The sequence below is a fragment of the Leopardus geoffroyi genome, chromosome B3, assembly GCF_018350155.1.
Source record: "Leopardus geoffroyi isolate Oge1 chromosome B3, O.geoffroyi_Oge1_pat1.0, whole genome shotgun sequence".
Taxonomy (NCBI): Eukaryota; Metazoa; Chordata; class Mammalia; order Carnivora; family Felidae; genus Leopardus; species Leopardus geoffroyi.
This window is the reverse complement of record NC_059337.1, coordinates 21,944,047-21,963,184: the sequence shown is the minus strand read 5'-3', so window position 1 is coordinate 21,963,184 and position 19,138 is coordinate 21,944,047. Positions and strand designations below refer to the sequence as shown.

Below are 19,138 nucleotides of genomic sequence, written 5' to 3'. Positions count from 1 at the left end.
GGTCCTCTCCCTTTTCTTTTTGAGAAGCCTGGCTAGAGGTTTATCAATTTTGTTTATTTTTTCAAAAAACCAACTCTTGGTTTCATTGATCTGTTCTATTCGTTTTTTTTTTTTATTATATATTGTTCATTTTCACTCTGATCTTTATTATTTCTCTTATTCTGCTTGGTTTGGGGTGTCTTTGCTGTTCTGCTTCCAGTTCCTTTAGGTGTGCTGTTAGATTTTGTATTTGGGATTTCTCTTGTTTCTTGAGATAGGCCTGGATTGCAATGCATTTTCCTCTTAGGACTGCCTTTGCTGCTTCCCAAAGCGTTTGGATTGTTGTATTTTCATTTTCATTTGTTTCCATATATTTTTTAATTTCTTCTCTAAGTGCCTGGTTGACCCATTCATTCTTTAATAGGATATCCTTTAACCTTCATGCTTTTGGAAGTTTTCCAGACTTTTTCCTTGCATTGTGATCTGCAAATGTGCATGGTTTGATCTCAATTCTTTTATATTTATTGAGGGCTGCTTTGTGACCCACCATGTGATCTATCTTGGAGAATGTCCCATGTCACTTGAGAAGAAAGTATATTCTGCTGCTTTGGGATGTAGAGTTCTAAATGTATCTGTCAAGTCCATCTGGTCCAATAGACTTATCAGTTTAAAAAAAAAGTTCTGGGATTTGGTTGAGATTGAGCCTCTGAAGACTGCTGTGCAGTGGGAGAGCTGAGCCGGAGAACCTACAGTGACAGGCTTCTAGCTGCAGTCATCAGGATTGTGTGGCACTCACGTCAGATGAGACAAGCAGTGCATTGTGGAACAGGAGAGAGTCTAGATGGAGCCCCAAACCGATCATCAATTGAGGTCATTTAAAAAAAAATAAGGGAAAGGAAAAAGTCTTTTCAACCAAAGGTACTTGAACAACTATAAAATAATATAGAAAGGAAGGAAGGAAGAGAGGGAAGACAGAAGGGGAAAGCCTTGACCCTCTGCCTTATACCATACATACAGATTACTTCAAATTACTTCAAGGTAGGTTATAGAACTCAATGTAAATGCGAAAACTACAAAGCTTCTAGAAGAAAGCATGGACAAAAAAATCTGCATGACCCTGGAGTTTACAAACATATTTTAGAGAGGTCAAAAAAAGGACTGTGAAAGGGAAAACAAATGATGAATTGAGCTTCATCAAAAATAAAAAATGTTCATTTGGAAGACACTATTAAGATAATAGCCATAAACTGGGATATTTAAAACATATATCTGATAAAGTACTTATATATGTATATAAATAACAAATTCAAATTAATTATAATTTATAAATATATAAGATAACACAATGTAATTTATAAATATATACTTTACAAATGTATAAATAATATGTAAGTAACAACTGAAAATTAATTATAAAAATATAAATAATCCAATGAAAAAGTGAGTGAAAGACGTTTAAAAAGAAGATCCGTGAGGGGTGCCTGAGTGGTTCAGTCAGTTAAGTATCCAACTCTTGATTTTGGCTCAGGTCATGATCTCATGGTGTGTGCAATTGAGCTCCACATCGGCTCTGCACTGACAAGCACAGAGCCTGCTTGAGATTCTCTCTCTCCCTCTCTCTTTCTCTGCCTGTCCCCTGCACTCTCAAATTCATTCTTTCTTTCTCTCTCTCTCTCTCTCAAAATAAATAAACATTTAAAAAAAGAAGATATATGAAATGACCAGTAAGCACAAGAAAAGATTTTCAAATCAGTCATTGGGGAAATAGAAATTAAAACTGATATCACCACACACTCACAAAAATGGTTAAAATTAAAGACTGACAATACCAACTGGTAGAAGGATGTGGAATAAATGCTGGTAAGAAAGCAAAATAATAAAACAACTTTGAAAAACAGTTTGGTTGTTTCTTATAAAATTAAGAATATACTTCCCTTTGATGCAGCAATTCTGCTCTTGGGTGTTTAATGAAGAAACATTATGTCCACAAAACAGATTGTACTTAAATGTTCACATCAGCTTCATTCATAATCACATAAATCTAGAAAGCACCCACAAACTTCTCAAAAAGTAAATGGATAAACTAAGTGTGGTGTATCCATACAATGGAATACTACTCAGCAATAAAAAGAAATGAACTATTCATGCATGCTACAACATGGATGAATCTCAGAGATCTTATTCTGAGCAAACAGGCCAGACACAGAAAAAAGTATTGCATGACTCCATTTAATGGAGCTCAAAAATGGGGGTTGTGTGGTAGGCAGGATTCTAAAGATGCCTCCCAGGATTCCCGTTCCCTGATATAGAGATACTGATGTAGGTACTACTGCAAAGGGACTTTGCAGATAAAATTCAGGTTGCTAATTAGCTGACTTTAAAATAGAGTTTTCCTGGATTATCTGGGGAAGGGGAGTGGGCACAGTAATCTTCTGCCCTTGAAACCAGAAGAGGAAGGCAGAAGATTCAGAGAGATGTGAAAGGAATGATCAGAGAGATTCTAAGTATGAAGAGGACTCAACTGCCATTGTTGGCTTGAAGATGGAGGAAGGGACCATGGGCCAAGGAACAAAGTCGTCTCTGGGGGTGATGACGACCCTCAGCTGACAATGCCCAAGGAACTGAAGACTCCATGCTACTGCATGGACCTGAATCCTGCCACGACCAGAATGAGCCTGGAAGTGGATGTTTTTCTAGAGGCTCCAGAAAGAAATGCAGTTCTCTCAACACCATGACTGCAGCCTTGTGAGTCTCAGAACACAGAAGCCAACCAAGCCCACACGGCCTCTGGCCACTACCTGCATGACGATTCATTACACAGCAGCAGGAAACTGCTGAAGAGGGATTGGCTGGAAGGGCACACAACACCCCTCTAGGTATGACAGACATGATCCAGGTCTGGACTGCAGCAGTGGTTACACACATGTGTGCACCCGACCAGAGTCCTCAAACTGATCATGGATCTGGGCATTCACTCCACTGTGTATAAATGATACCACAAAATGTTTTTTAATTAAATAAAGAATGTCAGAACATTCTTTCCGCAGCTTGCAAATCTGCCAATGGTCTAGTCTCTCCCCAAATCAAATCCTGCATCCTTGCCAGGCTCCACTTTGCACACTCTATGCACAGGCCACCTTGCTCATTTATGTACACTATAGCCATGCAGGCCCACCACAGGGTTTGACTTTGCTGCTCTCATGACTGAAAATGCTGTCTTCCAAACAGCCACAGGACTCCTTCCTTATTTGTTTGGGTCTCTCGCCTTACCAGGGAACGATTTCGAGCCAGAGTACTACTAAAGCAGAACACAGTAAGCACCCCCTGAATCCCTGCTGAGCTCATGAACAGGCCTTGTAGGCAAGTCCAGCCCCCTGGCCCAAAGGCCTTACACAGCATGGCCTGGCTCTGCACCTGCAGCCAGCTCTGTCCTGCTTCTTCTGGGCACGCTGCCTTCTCCACCAGGGGGCAGGCACTGCTGTCCTGAATCCCAATCTTCAATCTTCGCATGGTTATAATTTGACTATTTTGTAGACATAGGTCCCCGGCAGGATTTCACTGAATCTGAACAAGCAGAAAATATCCTGGGAGGCCAAGCAGCCTTTCTCTCTTCGTTGTGTGGACTAATAAACAGCTCATGGCCGCTGTCTATGCCAGGGGCTTAGAGGAGCCAGTCCTCCTCCAGAGCCCCCTAACTCTCCAGGGAAGGACCTGGCTGCAGTGTGAAGCCTGGATCCCCTAGCTGCCATTATGTCCATTGTTGTGAGAGGGGTAGCAGCAGGCTTCCTAGTAGAATTGGATGGAAGGAGCTAGAAAGCTTTCTTTAGAAGCCACAAATAATCAAGGTTCTTCCTGGAGTCTACCAGACTCTACCAGGTTGGCAAACATCCAAGAGACATACAGTGATTTATTCCTCAGAGACTTCAGCATTCATTCTGATTTGTTTTAAAACTGCCTCAGGAATTTTTAACTGAAACCATTAAAGTGCATTTCTTTCTTAAATACCATGCAGATTGAAGACACAGAATGCAGAGCCAGGCTGCCTGCTCAGGGTGGACAGTAACCCACATTAAAGGACAGCTATCAATATCAGCAAAGCACCCCATAATTATCAGAACTCAGTCTTTCATTGTGGGGGTTGACTTAACTATCTTTGACTTTATGAAAGTCAATCTTCAGATTCTTTTTAAAACACGATTTTAAGATTAAAGGCTGAGAGACCTGACTTGAGTTGATGAAGTTGCTGCTGCTGCTGCTGATTGCACAAAGTAGCTTGGGGCTGGCTGCAGAGAAGAGGGTTTGGTTCAGGGAGAAAGACCAAGCCACAAGTTAGCTATGCTTCCTGCACCGTGAGGTTTTATCCAGGCAGATCTCTGCCCCGATGGAAGCAGTCAGTAGGGATGCTTAGACGACCAGGGACCATGGCAGGGTATGTGACTGGGTACAGACAGCCACTGAGTTCATTTATTTGTCTTCTAAATCAAGTGATATTTTTACAAAATTAATCTAAGACTTTGAAATCAAATTATGTATTTTTTAAAACTCCACCTAAGAGAGTATCACTTTGGTCGTCTCTGGTCAAATTCTGTAGGGCAGCCCTGCTGACCTCTTGTTTATAAATGAACCACAGATCTGTGTATTGCCTCCTAGGTTGGTTGTTTCCTTATTGCAGACTGAGTCCAAATCTGCCAGCCCAAACTCACATTTTCACACATCCATTTGTTTTAAACATAGCTCATGTAAGCAGATTTCTATACATTTAGCCTTCCTGCTTTGCATTCCCTGCAAATCCTCCCCCAGCATCTGCTCGCCATTGATAAGACAAAGTCTATGGCTCTGAGACAGCAGGCTGCTGCTGCCCTTAAGACCTCTCTGACCCAGACTCCCCATGGTGCTGCTGAATGACATCACTGGGACACAGAAACCATTGCTCCTGTGTGCTTCTCCCTCCTGGGAGGAGTTCCCTGCCCTTCCCCCTCTCTGAGTAGAGACACATAGGTGGTCTCTGATGCACAGCTTCCTCCTGTGAGAAACTTCCCCCATGTAAGCATCACCCCATAAAGCTCATGTGTGCCACTTCATGGTCATTTCTTTTTTCTTGATCAACTCCCATGTCCCTGGAACCCCAGCACATCTGTATAGTTCACTGGGCAAAGAATGGTTTTGCAAGCCTCCAAGCCTTTGTATTCTGTTCCCCTGCACTGCCCTTCCTGTTTCTCTTCTGGAAAGCTCCAAGCCTCATTCACAAATAATGGGGCACCTGGGTCCCTCTACAGACTACCCCAGCTCTCAGTCCACAGCAGCTATTTGCATGCTCGTCTCACCTCTTGTTCTGTCACCCTCTTACAAAGCACACAGGTGTCCTCATTCATATGTATATCATCAGCACCCATGGGTACCTGCCTGAACCAGGAGCCTACAGAGCAGATCCGTGGTCTTCCTTAGAGTACAGTGTGGGAGCCACCCCTGTCCTGTAGCGATATTCCTTCAGCTACTATGAAAATGGTTTATCACATATTGTGATATCACAGTTTAGATTAATTGATTAATAGCATCCTGAGTATAGAGAGCCCAAGCATTTGGAAATGCTTAAAAGTTACACAGCAGGCTGCTGTGCCCATTTTTCATGGCACTCCTTATGCATATGGCAGAGGTACAGATATGTCCTGAGGCTATATTCCTAGAAATGGGATTACTGGAATCCAGGATACATGGCATTTTACATGGAATGGATTCCTAGTTATGAATTTAACTTTAAATTAATTTAACTAATTAAGTAACTAACTTTTGATTAATTTAACTTTTAAGAGCACCAGGTTTCAATCATCAGAACCCACTTAGTGTTCTTAGGATCCCATCCAGCTTTCAAAGCCCAATCTTTCCTGCTTACTGTCCTAATGCTCACCGTTTTTCCTGCATGCTACCCAGTGCAGTCAAGAGAGTTCACCTACCATGCTCTTTGTACCCCTTCTTTGCATCACAGTGTCTGTGCATAACAGCTGTTGGTTTTCCTACAGTGTCAGAGAACTAGTGTCATCTCTGTGTTTCTAATACCGGGAACCATTTCTAATACCAAATTCTGTATCTGTCAGCATTTGGCGAAGGAGACACAAGTCATTCTAGATATTCCAAGTAGGAAAGGGAACTAGGGAAGCTGTGTTCTCACTGAGGAGATCCACTCTGGAAGTCCTTGAAGCCTCAGGACTCACAGGGCACCCCCACCACCCACCCATCCTAGCAGTTGGATTGCCAAGCAGGTGTTTCTCAGGAGTTTTCCCCAAATCTACAGCCAATCTCCATCTGCTCTCTGCCCAGGCATCTGCTTGCAACACTCCATGGAAAACCAGCCTGTGCTCAGCCTTCCAATCAATCTTGCATGAATGCTGCTCATTGAAGGCTGTTGCCAGAACTCTACTGGGAATCCCTTCCAGGAGCATTCACTCACGCTCCTCTCCTGCAAAGGCAGCAGGGGTGTAGAATTGACCTTGGATGCTAAAGCATGATAACACTGGACATGGACCAGACAGAGTTGTGTTTGCTCTGTGTCGCCAAGGTGATTGTCTTGAACACACTGTCATCATACTGCTTTTCTCACTCAACACTACTTCATTGAAATCCTCTCAAATCTGTTGTATATGCAAATTCATTTTTAATGGCTGAGTAGTCTTCCAGATGTGGATTACCATAACTGAGCCAGACATTTCCTGAGCAGTCCCCGGAATCCTGAACACCTGCCTTCACCTCTCCCTCTCCCCCTCGTCTGGCACCTAGGAGACCCCCCCCCCGCCATTATTCCATCCTCACTGTCACTGGACCAGGCCATCTCATTTCACATCAATATTGCTATAGGCCCCACCTAATGTGCTTTTTGCCACAAGCTTCACCAATTCTAATGCCGTCTCTTCTATTTAACCAGAGATATTTTTTAATGCAAACACTTTATTTTTCTAAAATAAAAATTGGATCAGGCCCTACTCATTTGGAAGTGCTTCAGTAGCTCATGTTTACCCTTGTGATGAAGTTCAGATCCCAGCACATACTTCACAAGACCCTTAAAGGTGTACCTTGTCCCAACACCTCCGTCTCTCTTCCTGTATTTTTCAGTCTCCTCAGGCAGCCTCTCCAATCTCCTCTCTGTGCTGCATTCACACTTAACTGCCTTTATGTGCCAGGTCATTTCACTTCGAGGTTTATCAATGTGCTGTCTTCTTCCCAGCATGCCACCCCTCTTCCCCCTGCCCCTGATTCTTTGACAAGATGGCTTTCACACTTCTTTTAGGTCTCGGCCTAAATGAGACATCCTCCTGAGAGCACCTCTGGTCATCCTCCAGGTCCCAAGTTACATCCTGACCTGGGTACCCTGTCAGAATTAGGTCTCAGTGTAGGCTTCTGTCCTGTGTTTTTTCCCTATATTAGTTAGGGGTTTGCTGGCAGTAATCTGTCCAGATTCTTATTCAGGCTTTTTTTTCCTCACTCAGCATTCTTAGCTATTGGCCTTTTCGTGCTTGTTACCTAGTGTTTGCAAGATGATTGCTACAGCTCCAGGTATCATGTCTGCATTCCAGTCAGTGAGAACAGGGAATAATAGCACAGGTCAACCCTCCTCTTAAGTCTGTATTCCTTTAAATCAGAAGTAAAAATTTCATTCAAATACCTCCCAGTGGAGTTTGGCCCAGATGTGAAATGACAACATCTAGGGACTTAGTGAAGAAGGAAGAGGTGCTGTTAAAAGGAAAGGAGTAGAGCAGCCATTGAAATAAAAGGATGATTAGTAGAGTGTGATGTCTTAGAAGTCAAAAGAAAGTCACAGTCTAACGCTGCACATTAGTTCTTTCTCTTTTCCTCTGCCCCCAAAAATGAAAGTAAATCAAGGAGAAGAGAGGCCTTTATTGATGGGAGACAGGGAAGTGACCTTGGATTTATCTACATCAAGCTTATTGGTAATCTTGAAAAGAATGCTTCAGTAGAAAGGGGATCACAAAAACCATTTCACAGTGGGTCAAAGAGTGAATGTGCATAAATATTATTTTTTCTTTCAACATTTGTTTAAATTTACTGCACATACCAGCCTCTATATAGCTAGCAATAGAATACATACATTTTTTTTAACATATCAAAATATCAGGGCGCCTGGGTGGCTCAGTCAGTTAAGCATCCAACTTTGGCTCAGGCCATGATCTCACAGTTCATAGGTTCGAGCCCTGCATCAGGCTCTCTGCTGTCAGCACAGAGTCTGCTTCAGATCTGTCCCCTCTCTCTCTCCCCCTCCCTACTGGTTCTCTCTCTCAAGATAAATAAATAAACTAAAAAAAACAGATATCCAAATATCAGCCATATGATTTTGTTAACTTATTATCATATTTGTTATATTGCACAAGTATCTGGTGAACTATGACCTATTGGAAGATTAGTTGAGGCAGCCTTTGGGCTCATTTCTTTCCCCACATTTCTATAAAAATAAGCTAATTAAAACAGTCTTATAAATATCAGCTAGCTAAGAAGTTCCATTATTTCAATTGGCTCTTTCTATTTCCATCTGTATTTAATAGCAGGAAATTCAGAATTTTGCCTGCAAATGTGAAGGAGATGAAATCTTCCATTCTGTAGTTATGGCACACTACATATTAAGGGAGAGTTCTTACCTTGGTACACTTAAAATACTGGTAATTATTGTTTAATCATTTAAAATTTTTTTCATTTAGTTTTATTTTCTATTTGTTTTAGATAAGTGATTTATCTAAAGAGTTCAACACTCAAAAGAGGAAGAAATTGACAATATTGTACCTTCTCTGTCCCCTGGACCCCACTTCCCCCTGACCCCGGGATCATTGCTTGTGTTAGTTTCTTGTTTACCTGTCTAACATTTGCATATGCAGATACAAGCACACACTTATTTGTATGTTTTAATGTATATAGAGAGAATTTATATATTATTCTATCCTTACTCAAAAGGTAGGATTATGAATATTCAACACCTTGCTTATTTCACTCCCAGATGTGTGCTAGAGATCTTTCCATGGGGCTTCATTCTCTTATGCAATAGCATATCATTATGTTAAGTGGAGTGCACCGTAGTTTATTTAAATGTTCTTCCACAGATGGACACTTAGCTTGTTTCCATTATCTTGCTGTTATAAATGACGCTGCAGTGACTATATTGTACATACCTCATCTTATGTGTATAAGTATTAACCAAAGGACAAAAGCCCAGAAGTGGGATGTCTGGGTCACAGGATAAATGCAATGTAATTTTGACAAATTACTTGGGGTTTTGTCATTCTGTACTTTTAGCAGCAAGTGGATGAGCAAGCCTGTTTACCAACAAATTTGGTAACCAGGTGGGTTGCCAACTTTTGCATTCACTACTTAGATATGTGTAAAATGATTCCTCAGTATATTTGTAATTTGCATTTCTTTTGTGAGTGAAATTTGTCATCTTTTCATCTATTTCAGAGTTGTTTATTTTTCCGTGAACTCTTTGTTCACGTCCTTTGTTTCTATCTTTGGGTTGTTATTCTGTTTTTCCCCCTTATTGGTTTCTGGGCAAAACACAAACGTGTGTGCACAGGAGAAAATAGAGGGTGTAGCATTTGCTCTTGTGCTCAGATCCCTTCATCCGGGGACCCAGGGACTCCTGCCAGAGTGGGAAGCAGGGAGCCAGGCTGCTGATGGCTCACAGCTGGGTCCCTCTTCAGTGGTCCCCCAGTGGAAGGAAGTCACTTTTTGACCAAGTCCTCTACTGGGGGCAATGCCCATCCAGTGCCTTCTTTATGTCTGTGCCCCTTACCACAATGCGAATTCCTCTGAAAGGCAATGCCAGTCAGTTCAGGGAAGGCTCTGTTGCACCTTCAGGGTGGGTCTTCTGCTGCTTCCCCCCAGACCCCTTGCCTCATTCCCACCAGCCCTCCTGCCAGCATGCTCCCGCCTTGGTTTTCTTAGCATCTGACCTGCATCAGAGACAACTCCTATGTGTGGTATGAAGTGCAAATATTTCCCCAGATCAATACCATCTTTTGACATTTTGTATGAATTTAAGTCTCTCTGGGACTTTCCCTTATGTTCCATTGCTTTATCAGATGGTTCATGTAGTATTATCGAGACAGTAGAGCAGGTTTATGTCTGTGAGTGCCCCTGTCTCCTCATTGTTCCTTTGTTTCAGAGAGTCCCTGGTTATTCTTGCTTAGTTTTCCAGATGAAGGTTAAAATGAGCCTGTCTGATTCCAAGCCCTGCTTATGTTTTTTTTTTTTTTTAATTGGGATCGTGTTAAATTTATAAATTAGCTTAGGAAGAAATGATGATATCTTGTCTTCCAAACTAAGAACATGGATCTCTTACATATCTCTTTTAAACTTATTTCTCAGTATTTTGTCTTTTAGTTGCAATTATGAAATTGCATAATGGAATACTTCCTTCCATTATGTCATCTAACTTGTTTTTGTTTATGTATGAAGGCTATTTTCTTTTACTGTATGTTAATGTTACATCTGGTGTTCAAAGACTATGTCCAGCACTCTGCCTCCCCCTTGTGGGTGTGTGGGAGAATTGCCCTTCCTGGCCCCTGTGGTTGGATGGGAGGGAGGGACCCTGTGCCTAGTTTCAGCCTTGGGTTGGGAACAGAAGTGAGAAGTCACTACTGGGCCAAGGTATTTGATTGTTAACGAGAGATACCCTAGAGATTTTTGTCCCTCTGCCATACTGATAGGCAGTTTTTAAGACCAGCTGCTCTGTCCACCTGAATCTTGAAGTGAGAAGGCGTGACAGAGCTTCTCCAACCCACAGCAGACTTATGGTATGAGTAAAATATAAGATTCTGTTGTTAGGGCCTCAGGAGTTTGGAGGCTGTTTATTCCCACATTACAATGCAATCTGCTATTTATGGCATTCTCTTGTTAATAGGAAAGGTCAGTGTGTTTATTTTAGTCTTTCATGGCAATTTCTGTTTTGTACAGTTTCTACTTTTTTATTTAGTATGCATATATTCATGCTTCTTATGTCTTCTGTTTTAATATGTAATATGTCTTCTGTTTTAATATTTGTTCTAACTGGGTATGGTAAGGCACACAGACATGGAAATCACTCTCATGAAGGAAAGAGTTCTTTAGGAACAGGAGCCATGCCATGCAGGGCCACACAGGAGTATCAGGATCAGTCAGGAGGCACAGAGAAGGGGGGAAATATGATGAGAGCCTTTATTGTGATTTCTGCAGGAAGGAACAGGTAAGGCTGGATAGGCAGGATAATAAGTTTTAGGGTTAGCTGGTTTGAATTTTAGCAGGCTCCAGGGTGGAGAAGCCACCCCAAATTGTCTGGTACCTGGCCCTGAGTGATTAGCAAAGGGGAACATTTGCCCTGAGTGTGAGTCAAGGTTTGGATTGGTTGGTTTGCACATGAAAGGCACATTTCCAGGGAGGTAGTTTGCTATCATGAGGAATCAGATAGGCCTGAGAAGGGCAGTCAGTCCCTCATGGCTCAGCAAGACTTCAAAACTACAGAAAAGAAAGCATAATTAATATACATCTCCATTGTGAATTGTTGGGCACCCAGGTGCTAAGTGTGTTAAGCGACCAACTTTGGCTCAGGTCATGATCTCATAATTCGTCAGCTCGAGCCCTGCATGGGGCTCTATGCTGATAGCTCAGAGTCTGGAGCCTGCATCAAATTCTATGTCTCTCTCTGCCCATCCCCCACTCTCTCTCTTTCCCTCTCTCTCTCTCTCTCAAAAATAAAATAAAATAAACACATATATATATATACATACATATATATAATATATATGTATATAGATAGATAGATATAAGATCATGTCCCCTATGTTGGTTTTTGTTTGTTTGTTTGTTTGTTTTATTTTTCTAATATATATATAATTTATTGTCAAGTTAGGTAACATACAGTGTATACAGTGTGATCTTGGGCTTTTTATTTTTGTTTTATCTTTGCCTGGTAACCCTGATAAACCACGGCCCTTCCCTGTTAGCTGCAACCTTTCTGAATCACTTTGCTCTAGATAGATCTCTTATATACAGCAAATACCTAGACTTTGCTTTGTGAGATAACATGAAAATCATCTTCTTTAAATAGTTGCATTAAGCCTATTTAAATATGTCATGCTGACAGATATGGTGGTTCTTAGTTCTGTTGTATCATATTTTCTATGTTTGTAATATAAATATTTCAAATGTCTTTCAGTATATTTTATTAGCTTTTTACTTAAAAAATATTTTTCTGGGGGCGCCTGTGTGGCTCAGTCGGTTGAGCGTCTGACTTTGGCTCAGGTCATGATTTCACGGTTCGTGGGTTCGAGCCCTGCGTCCGGCTCTGTGCTGACAGCTCAGAGCCTGGAGCCTGCTTCAGATTCTGTGTCTTCCTCTCTCTTTCTGCCCCTCCCCTGTTCATACTCTGTCAATCCCTCTCTCAAAAAATAAACAAACATTAAAAAAATATTTTTCTGGTAATTAGATAAGTTGCAGGGTTTTTTAATGTTTATTTTTGAGATGAGAGACAGAGACTGTGAGTGGGGGAGAGGCAGAAACAGAGGGAGACAGAATCCGAAGCACAGAGCCAGATGCGGGCTTGAATCCATGAGTCCTGAGATCATGACCTGAGCTGAAACCAAGAGTTGGACGCTTAACCAACTGAGCCACCCAGGTGTCAGGTGCCCTGATAAGTTGCATTTTTTATCTATGGTTTACTTTTTTAAATTATACCTTTATATAATATTCTGTTTCCTTTTTACTTTAGACAGTGTTAGTTCTTACGATCTGCTTCAATAAAATTAGCTTGTATCTTCCTCTTCCCTTCTCTCTTTTTCTGTCTCCTCCCATCCAATTTAATTAGTAGCATATCTTTTATCTGGTTTTTGGCATTCACCTCTGTATTGCTAAATATGTTTACGTATTTGTATTTGATCTTTTAACTCCCCTGTATCATAACTGAGGCAACTGTATGTTATTTCTACTTTCTTCCTTCTACCATTGTATTGATTGTATCATTTTTGCTTTGGCAGAATATTGACTTTCTCCTCTTGCACTTGTATCTGTACCTTTGTTTTTTCTTAGATGTACAGTTAAATAAATGTACTGCTGCCTAATGTCCTTTGCCAAACCTCCATTCATCTCTTGATTGGCTGGAGCCCATCCTCTAATAGTTTTTTCAAGAAAGATCCATTTGAGTAGTATTTCCTGGATGCATTCTTGTTTAAAATGGTTTGTCTGTAGCCTTTATACATGAAGGGATAGCCTTGATGAATATAAAAGTTTCTTAGCTCACACTCCTTTCTTTAAGTATTTTGTAGATGTGACTCCATTGACTTCAGGCATTGAATGTGGCTGCCAAGAAGTATGTTACAATCCTGATTTTCTTTATTTTTTGTTTAAATATTCAAAGAATTCTCTTTATCTTTAAGACACAATTTTATAAGGATATGTCTTGGTATTTTACTAGGACAACTTCCTTTATGCAGTGTGCCCTTTCAATATGTAGAATCAAATCTTTGTATGAGAAGTTTGCTTTTTTTTATTTACTTTTTAAATTATTTTTTTCTTTTCCATTATTTTAGATTTCTTATTTTAAGCTACAATTATTTGTATGTTTTATGTCTTTCACCTACATTCTATATCTGCCATTTCCCTGTTAGCTTTTGTTTCTTTACTTTTTCCACTTATTTTCCATTTTTATGGTCCTTACTATGCTATCTGTGGTCTGTTTTTTCTTTGCGCCCTTAGAATTTAACTTCATTTTGGAAATGACTTTGCCTCTTTTTTGCTTTTTCCCCTGAGTTTAGTCATTTCCTGTTTCATATATTCCTATAAGCCCATGCATCTCTGACTTGTAGTTTCCCTTTATTAATGTGATACTTTCATGCTAAATTAAAGCAGCACACTCTGAGAGCCAAAATGCATATGTTAAGTTTAACTTGAGATCTGGCCTCATTTGATGTTACTCTTAAGAATACATCAAATGAGTTAGAAGTTTAAATCACAAACATTTCATCAGTAAACTGTACTAGAGATTTTGGTACTTACCACAAAACCTGTGCTTATTATTAATCCAGTAACCTAATGTATTGTGATATGCACAAAGTAAGGCATAGCCTAAAGGAAAAAATTTAACAGGCAACTTCCTTATTCCCTGTAGTCTTTGGATTGAGGTCTTCTTTCATACAGTTATACTATTCTGCTGCTTGGAGGAAATATTTCTGGAAAAAGGAACAGAGTAAGCAAATAGAGATATGACAACAAGAACATACTTTGAAGATCTCATGTTGGCTACAGGAGAAAAATGAGTATTTCTAGCTGTGTGGATTGCAATCTGAAATCAGCATTCTGTGCATCAATATTTAGAGGAGAATAGAAATTGGATAGTCACCTAGCTTCTGTCATACTTAGACATTTGGCCTTGAAGCTTAGGATAGAAATTACAACTAGATTTAAGATTTTTCACATAGGGATGGTCTTGACCTTCAAAAGAGGATATAAATTAAGAGAAGAAAAGAGGGGCACCTGGTGGTTCAGTCAGTTGGGCGTCTGACTTCAGCTCAGGTGATGATCTCACAGTTCGTGATTTTGATCCCCACTTCAGGCTCTGTGATGATATCTTGGAGCCTGGAGCCTGCTTCAGATTCTGTGTCTCCTTCTCCCTCTGCCTCTTCCCTACTCGTGCTCTGTCTCTGTCTCAAAAATAAATAAACATTAAAAAAAATTTTTTAAAGAGAAGAAAAGAAAGAAAAAATAGGGGAACCTATGTGTTTTAAGGGCAAAAAAGGGCAAAGCAGCAAGAAAAGGGTACATGAAGTATTCAGAGGCATAGGATAAAAGGGACTGTTAAATGTCCCTGTTCTAGTGAGGCTTTCTGCTGTTCCCCCATGGGCCTGATAGCCTGCTGTGTTTAGATGGACCTAGTGACACCTGAATGAGAATTTCACATGGTGCAGGTAAGTGCATGGGGGTAAGGACCCAGCAGCTGAAAACATTGGCAAATTGGAGACAGAGAGTGAGGGATGCAGAAGAAGAGGACAAGTCCTTTTCCGGAGGGTCATGATGAATCGGCAAGGCAGGGTGGAGGTGTGAAAGTTAGTCCATAACCAGGAGCTGTGATGCCCTAAACAAGACCAGCTTCAAGGAAACTATAGCCCCAAAAGTGTGGGTTTTAATCAAGACAAGCCTGTATCTCCTTCTTCACCTCCTCTCTCCTTGACCTTCTTCCTCCACACAGGCTTGATCCTCCCTTGGGCATGTGACCCCCTCAGCCGTGCCTTAGAGCAGAGTGCCCACTCAGGTCATCACCCCCGCTTAGGCATGATTTCCCTAAGGGCAAGAGTCTTATCTTTGCCTTCTTGGAACATTAATGCCCATTGGATCATCACTAACACTTATGCTTGAAAATGCCAGGTTTAGATCATGTGGGTTATATTTGTACACTGTGATGTTTAGTCCTATGTGAGTGTGAAAGTGTGTTATGACATTTATGCTTCAATTTAGTTTCCCAAAACCAGCCCTGTCATGGCCACCACCCCAGCCCCACAGCCACGACCACCACCCTCCACTTCTATTACTAATGATAACCAGGCTGCATTACACCAATGCCCCAGCTATTTATTATCACTTACAAAACCACCCACTCCCGCTGTTTTTTCTGTTGGGTGACCCAGATAATTTAGTTTGCTGTTCTTATCCACTAAGATAGTACAAAGATACAACTATTGTGTCTCTGTTAGCTAACTATGGAGGAAAAAAATGTGATTACATTACAAGTGGTCATATAACTTACATATGATGATTGATGGTATCAAGACTACTTCTAGTCTTCACTAGAAGTAGAAGAGGTAAAAAAGATGTCCTGATATTATTTCATATATCTAAAGCCTCATTATATTGTATATACAACATAATTTAGCATGTAATTGGGTCAATATGGCTTATACCTGCAATTTGAAGTTATCCAGAAGAGGATAAGATTTTATTTTCTCTTTAACATGAAAGCTAGGCTTTTAGTTCTTTGTCTTTAAAAAGCTCATGATGCTCCATGCCTCCATTAGAAGTCCATTGACTCAGACTCCGGAATTAGAGACCCACAGGGTTCCAGCTCCCAGAACAGCTCCCCCTAGCGTTGCGGAAAGTCCCTTTCAACACCACACCCATCTCAGTGCCCAGGAGCCCTGCTTACAACTCTCCCAGGCCAGCACCCCAGTCGGGACTAGCATCTCACCCAGTTCAGGTTCAGAGCTCGGACGTCTGCCTGCTGCTAAGGCATTTACACAGAGAATTCCTCCAAAGCTTCTCCTTTACCCGTATTAAGCTTAAAAAGAAAAGTAAAATTCTAAGCAAAAGCCCAAAGAAAATTTGGGAATTCTTTTTATTGATTTTTTTTTGTTTTGTTTTGCTACTCTCAGAGAGTAAGCTCTACAACTTGATTTTCAAAGGGGTGGAGGGGGGCATGATAATTAGGAATGTAATGTTCTGAAGTGTGTGTGTGTGTGTGTGTGTGTGTGTGTGTGTGTGTGTGAATCTAAAGGCTGAGAGTAGATACAGTCACATATTGCATATGGACATCAGCCGCAGGTGCGAAATTCTGCTTTTAGAGATTATGCATCAAGCCATTTTACCCTTTTGAGAAACAAGAACACTGGTGGAAAGTTCATTAGTCAAAGTGATAATTAAAAATACTTCTCATGGGGCATCTGAGTGGTTCAGTCAGTTAAGCGTCCGACTTTAGCTCAGGTCATGATCTCACGGTTTGTGAGTTCAAGCCCTGCTTCGGGCTCTGTGCTGACAGCTCCGAGCCTGCAGCTACTTTGGATTCTGTATCTCCTTCTCTCTGCCCCCTGCCCCTTGTACTCTGTCTCTCTCTGTCTCTCAAAAATAAAGAACTGTAAAAAAAAAATTTTTGTTAAAGAATGCTTCTCGTACAGTTTTTTTCTACAGTGAGATCCTTCATATTGTAATTTCTTGTCATTTCTTGTCCACAGGCAAAAACTGGGACCTGACAGCCGCTCTGAGTGACTATGAGCAGCTCCGACAGGTGCACACAGCCAACCTGCCACATGTGTTCAACGAGGGCAGGTGTCCCAAGCAGCCAGAGCGAGAGCCACCGCAGCCCGGGCACAAGGTGGAACGGCCCTGCCTTCAGAGGCAGGACGACATCGCCCAAGGTACCTGGCAAGGAACTGAGCTCAGAAACAGCTTTTCCGGGGTTCCATGGCTTGCAGGGGGTAGTGGGGGGGTGGCAGTCAAAGAATGGCAAGGTCATCACCTCTCAGCTGCAGGCAAATCGGGCTCTCAGTTCATCAAGCTGAGATGTGCGTTGCTGCTTCCGGTTCCTGACTTCTCCCTCTGCCTCAGAAAAGCAGGAGAGGCAGTCCAGTCCCCTAGGAGCCCATGTGATTGAGGGCCAGCACTCCTCCTGGAACCTGAGTCTCTCCAAGCCAAGCACCTCTAGTCCCTTCAGTTATTTCCTAAGTAGCATAGCCTCCAGATCTGTTCATCATCAGTGTTCAGTGTCCCAAGGGCTCCCTTTTCTGTGTTCTTTTTCTTTTTTTATGTATTTTTTAAAGTTTATTTATTATTTATTTTGAGAAAGAGAGAACACGTACACACACACACACACACACACACACACATGGGCACGCATGGGGGAGGGGCAGAGAGAGAGAATCCCAAGCAGGCTCCATGCTGTCAGTGCAGAGCCCGACTCAGGGATCAAACTCACAAACTGTGAAATTATGACCTGAGCCAAAATCAGACACTTAACCAACTGAACCACCCAAGGCACCCCTTTCTGTTCTTTTTCTTAAGAATCAGATGTGTTTACTGTAATGAAAGAAACAGTGGAAAGATATAAAGAAAACTTCAGAGTTTTGTTCTCCACCCATCTCAAATCTCACTGACATAATAACCAATGATGGCATCCTGGTCTGTCCTTTTGCTACACTCATTCAGAATGCATCAGAGTCAAATGCACATAATGCTTCTCAAATCACTTGTTTCACTGAACAGTCAATCATGAGTATAGTCTCAATATATTGTTCTGTACAGCCTTTTCTAAACCACTCCTGTATTAATGGTTATCCTGGTTTTTCTTGGGTGTTCTGTTTCCAATACTCGAAGCAATGCTAAAACAAACAACTTTATGCCCATGATCTTACATACTAGTGCTTTTATTTCTATGGGTCAGCATTCCCAAATTGGATTTGCTGTGCCAACACCATGTGCAAAACTAGGTGTCTCCCTTCACTCTTGGCAGTCCTGGATGTTTTTGTGATGGTTTTACATTGCTTTTCTACTGTGAAGGGTGAAAAACAGGTGTCTCCTGTTTTAACTTTCATCTTGTCATTTGTTTGTTAGCCAGTTGGATTTTCCCTTCTGCAACATCCCTGTTCACATACTTTGCCCATTTTTCTATTTGTTTTCAGTTTTCTTATCAATTTGTAACATTCTTTGTGATGAAGACGACAAACATATATTTTTATATACGTGTATGTCTTTCCCAGTGAATCATTTACTTTATGATTTTGTTTACAGAGTATTCTGCCAACAAAATGTTTGTATTACTATGCATTCATGGCTGATAGGTGTCCTCTCTTGCTGTAGAAGATCTCCTGGAATACAAAGTTCCTATATTTGTTTGAAAAATTTGTTGTTAGGGGGCGCCTGGATGACTCAGTGGGTTAAACATCTGACTTTGGCCCAGGTCATGATCTCACAGTTGGTGAGTTTGAGCCCCACTTCAGGTGAACTAGAGCCCCACTTGGGGTGAGCCCCGCTTCTCTCTCTCTCTCTCTCTCCCTCTCCTTCTCTCTCTCTCTCTCTCTCTTTCTCTCTCTCTCTCTCTCTCTCTCTCTCTCTCTCTGACTCTCATGGGATTCTCCCCACAATTGTGCCCTCACTCACTTGTGCCCTTTCTCTCTCTAATAAAAATAAATAAATAAATAAATAAATAAATAAATAAATAATAAAATAAAATTTTGTTCTTAGATCTTTTGATTGATTTGAATTTTTTGTAAGTAGTAAGGAAGAATCTAGTCTTGCTTTCTTCTGGATCAAGATTGACTTACCCTGGCACATTTATTGAATAAAGCATCCTTTTTCCACTGAACTAAAGTGCCAACTTTGCCATATATTAAATTCCCAAATATACTTGGATGTGTTTCTGGACTGTGTCTGT

General features: G+C 41.2%; 1 protein-coding gene across 2 annotated transcripts in view; it reads left to right on the top strand.

Annotated features, from left to right (window-relative positions):
* Positions 1-19,138, top strand: part of OTUD7A (OTU deubiquitinase 7A) — a 370,683-nt gene that overhangs the window by 268,152 nt on the left and 83,393 nt on the right. For both annotated transcript variants that reach the window (XM_045448891.1, XM_045448890.1), the window contains one exon: positions 16,944-17,126. In XM_045448891.1, the coding sequence (XP_045304847.1) occupies positions 16,944-17,126 (183 nt within the window). The remainder of the gene's footprint in view (positions 1-16,943; positions 17,127-19,138) is intronic.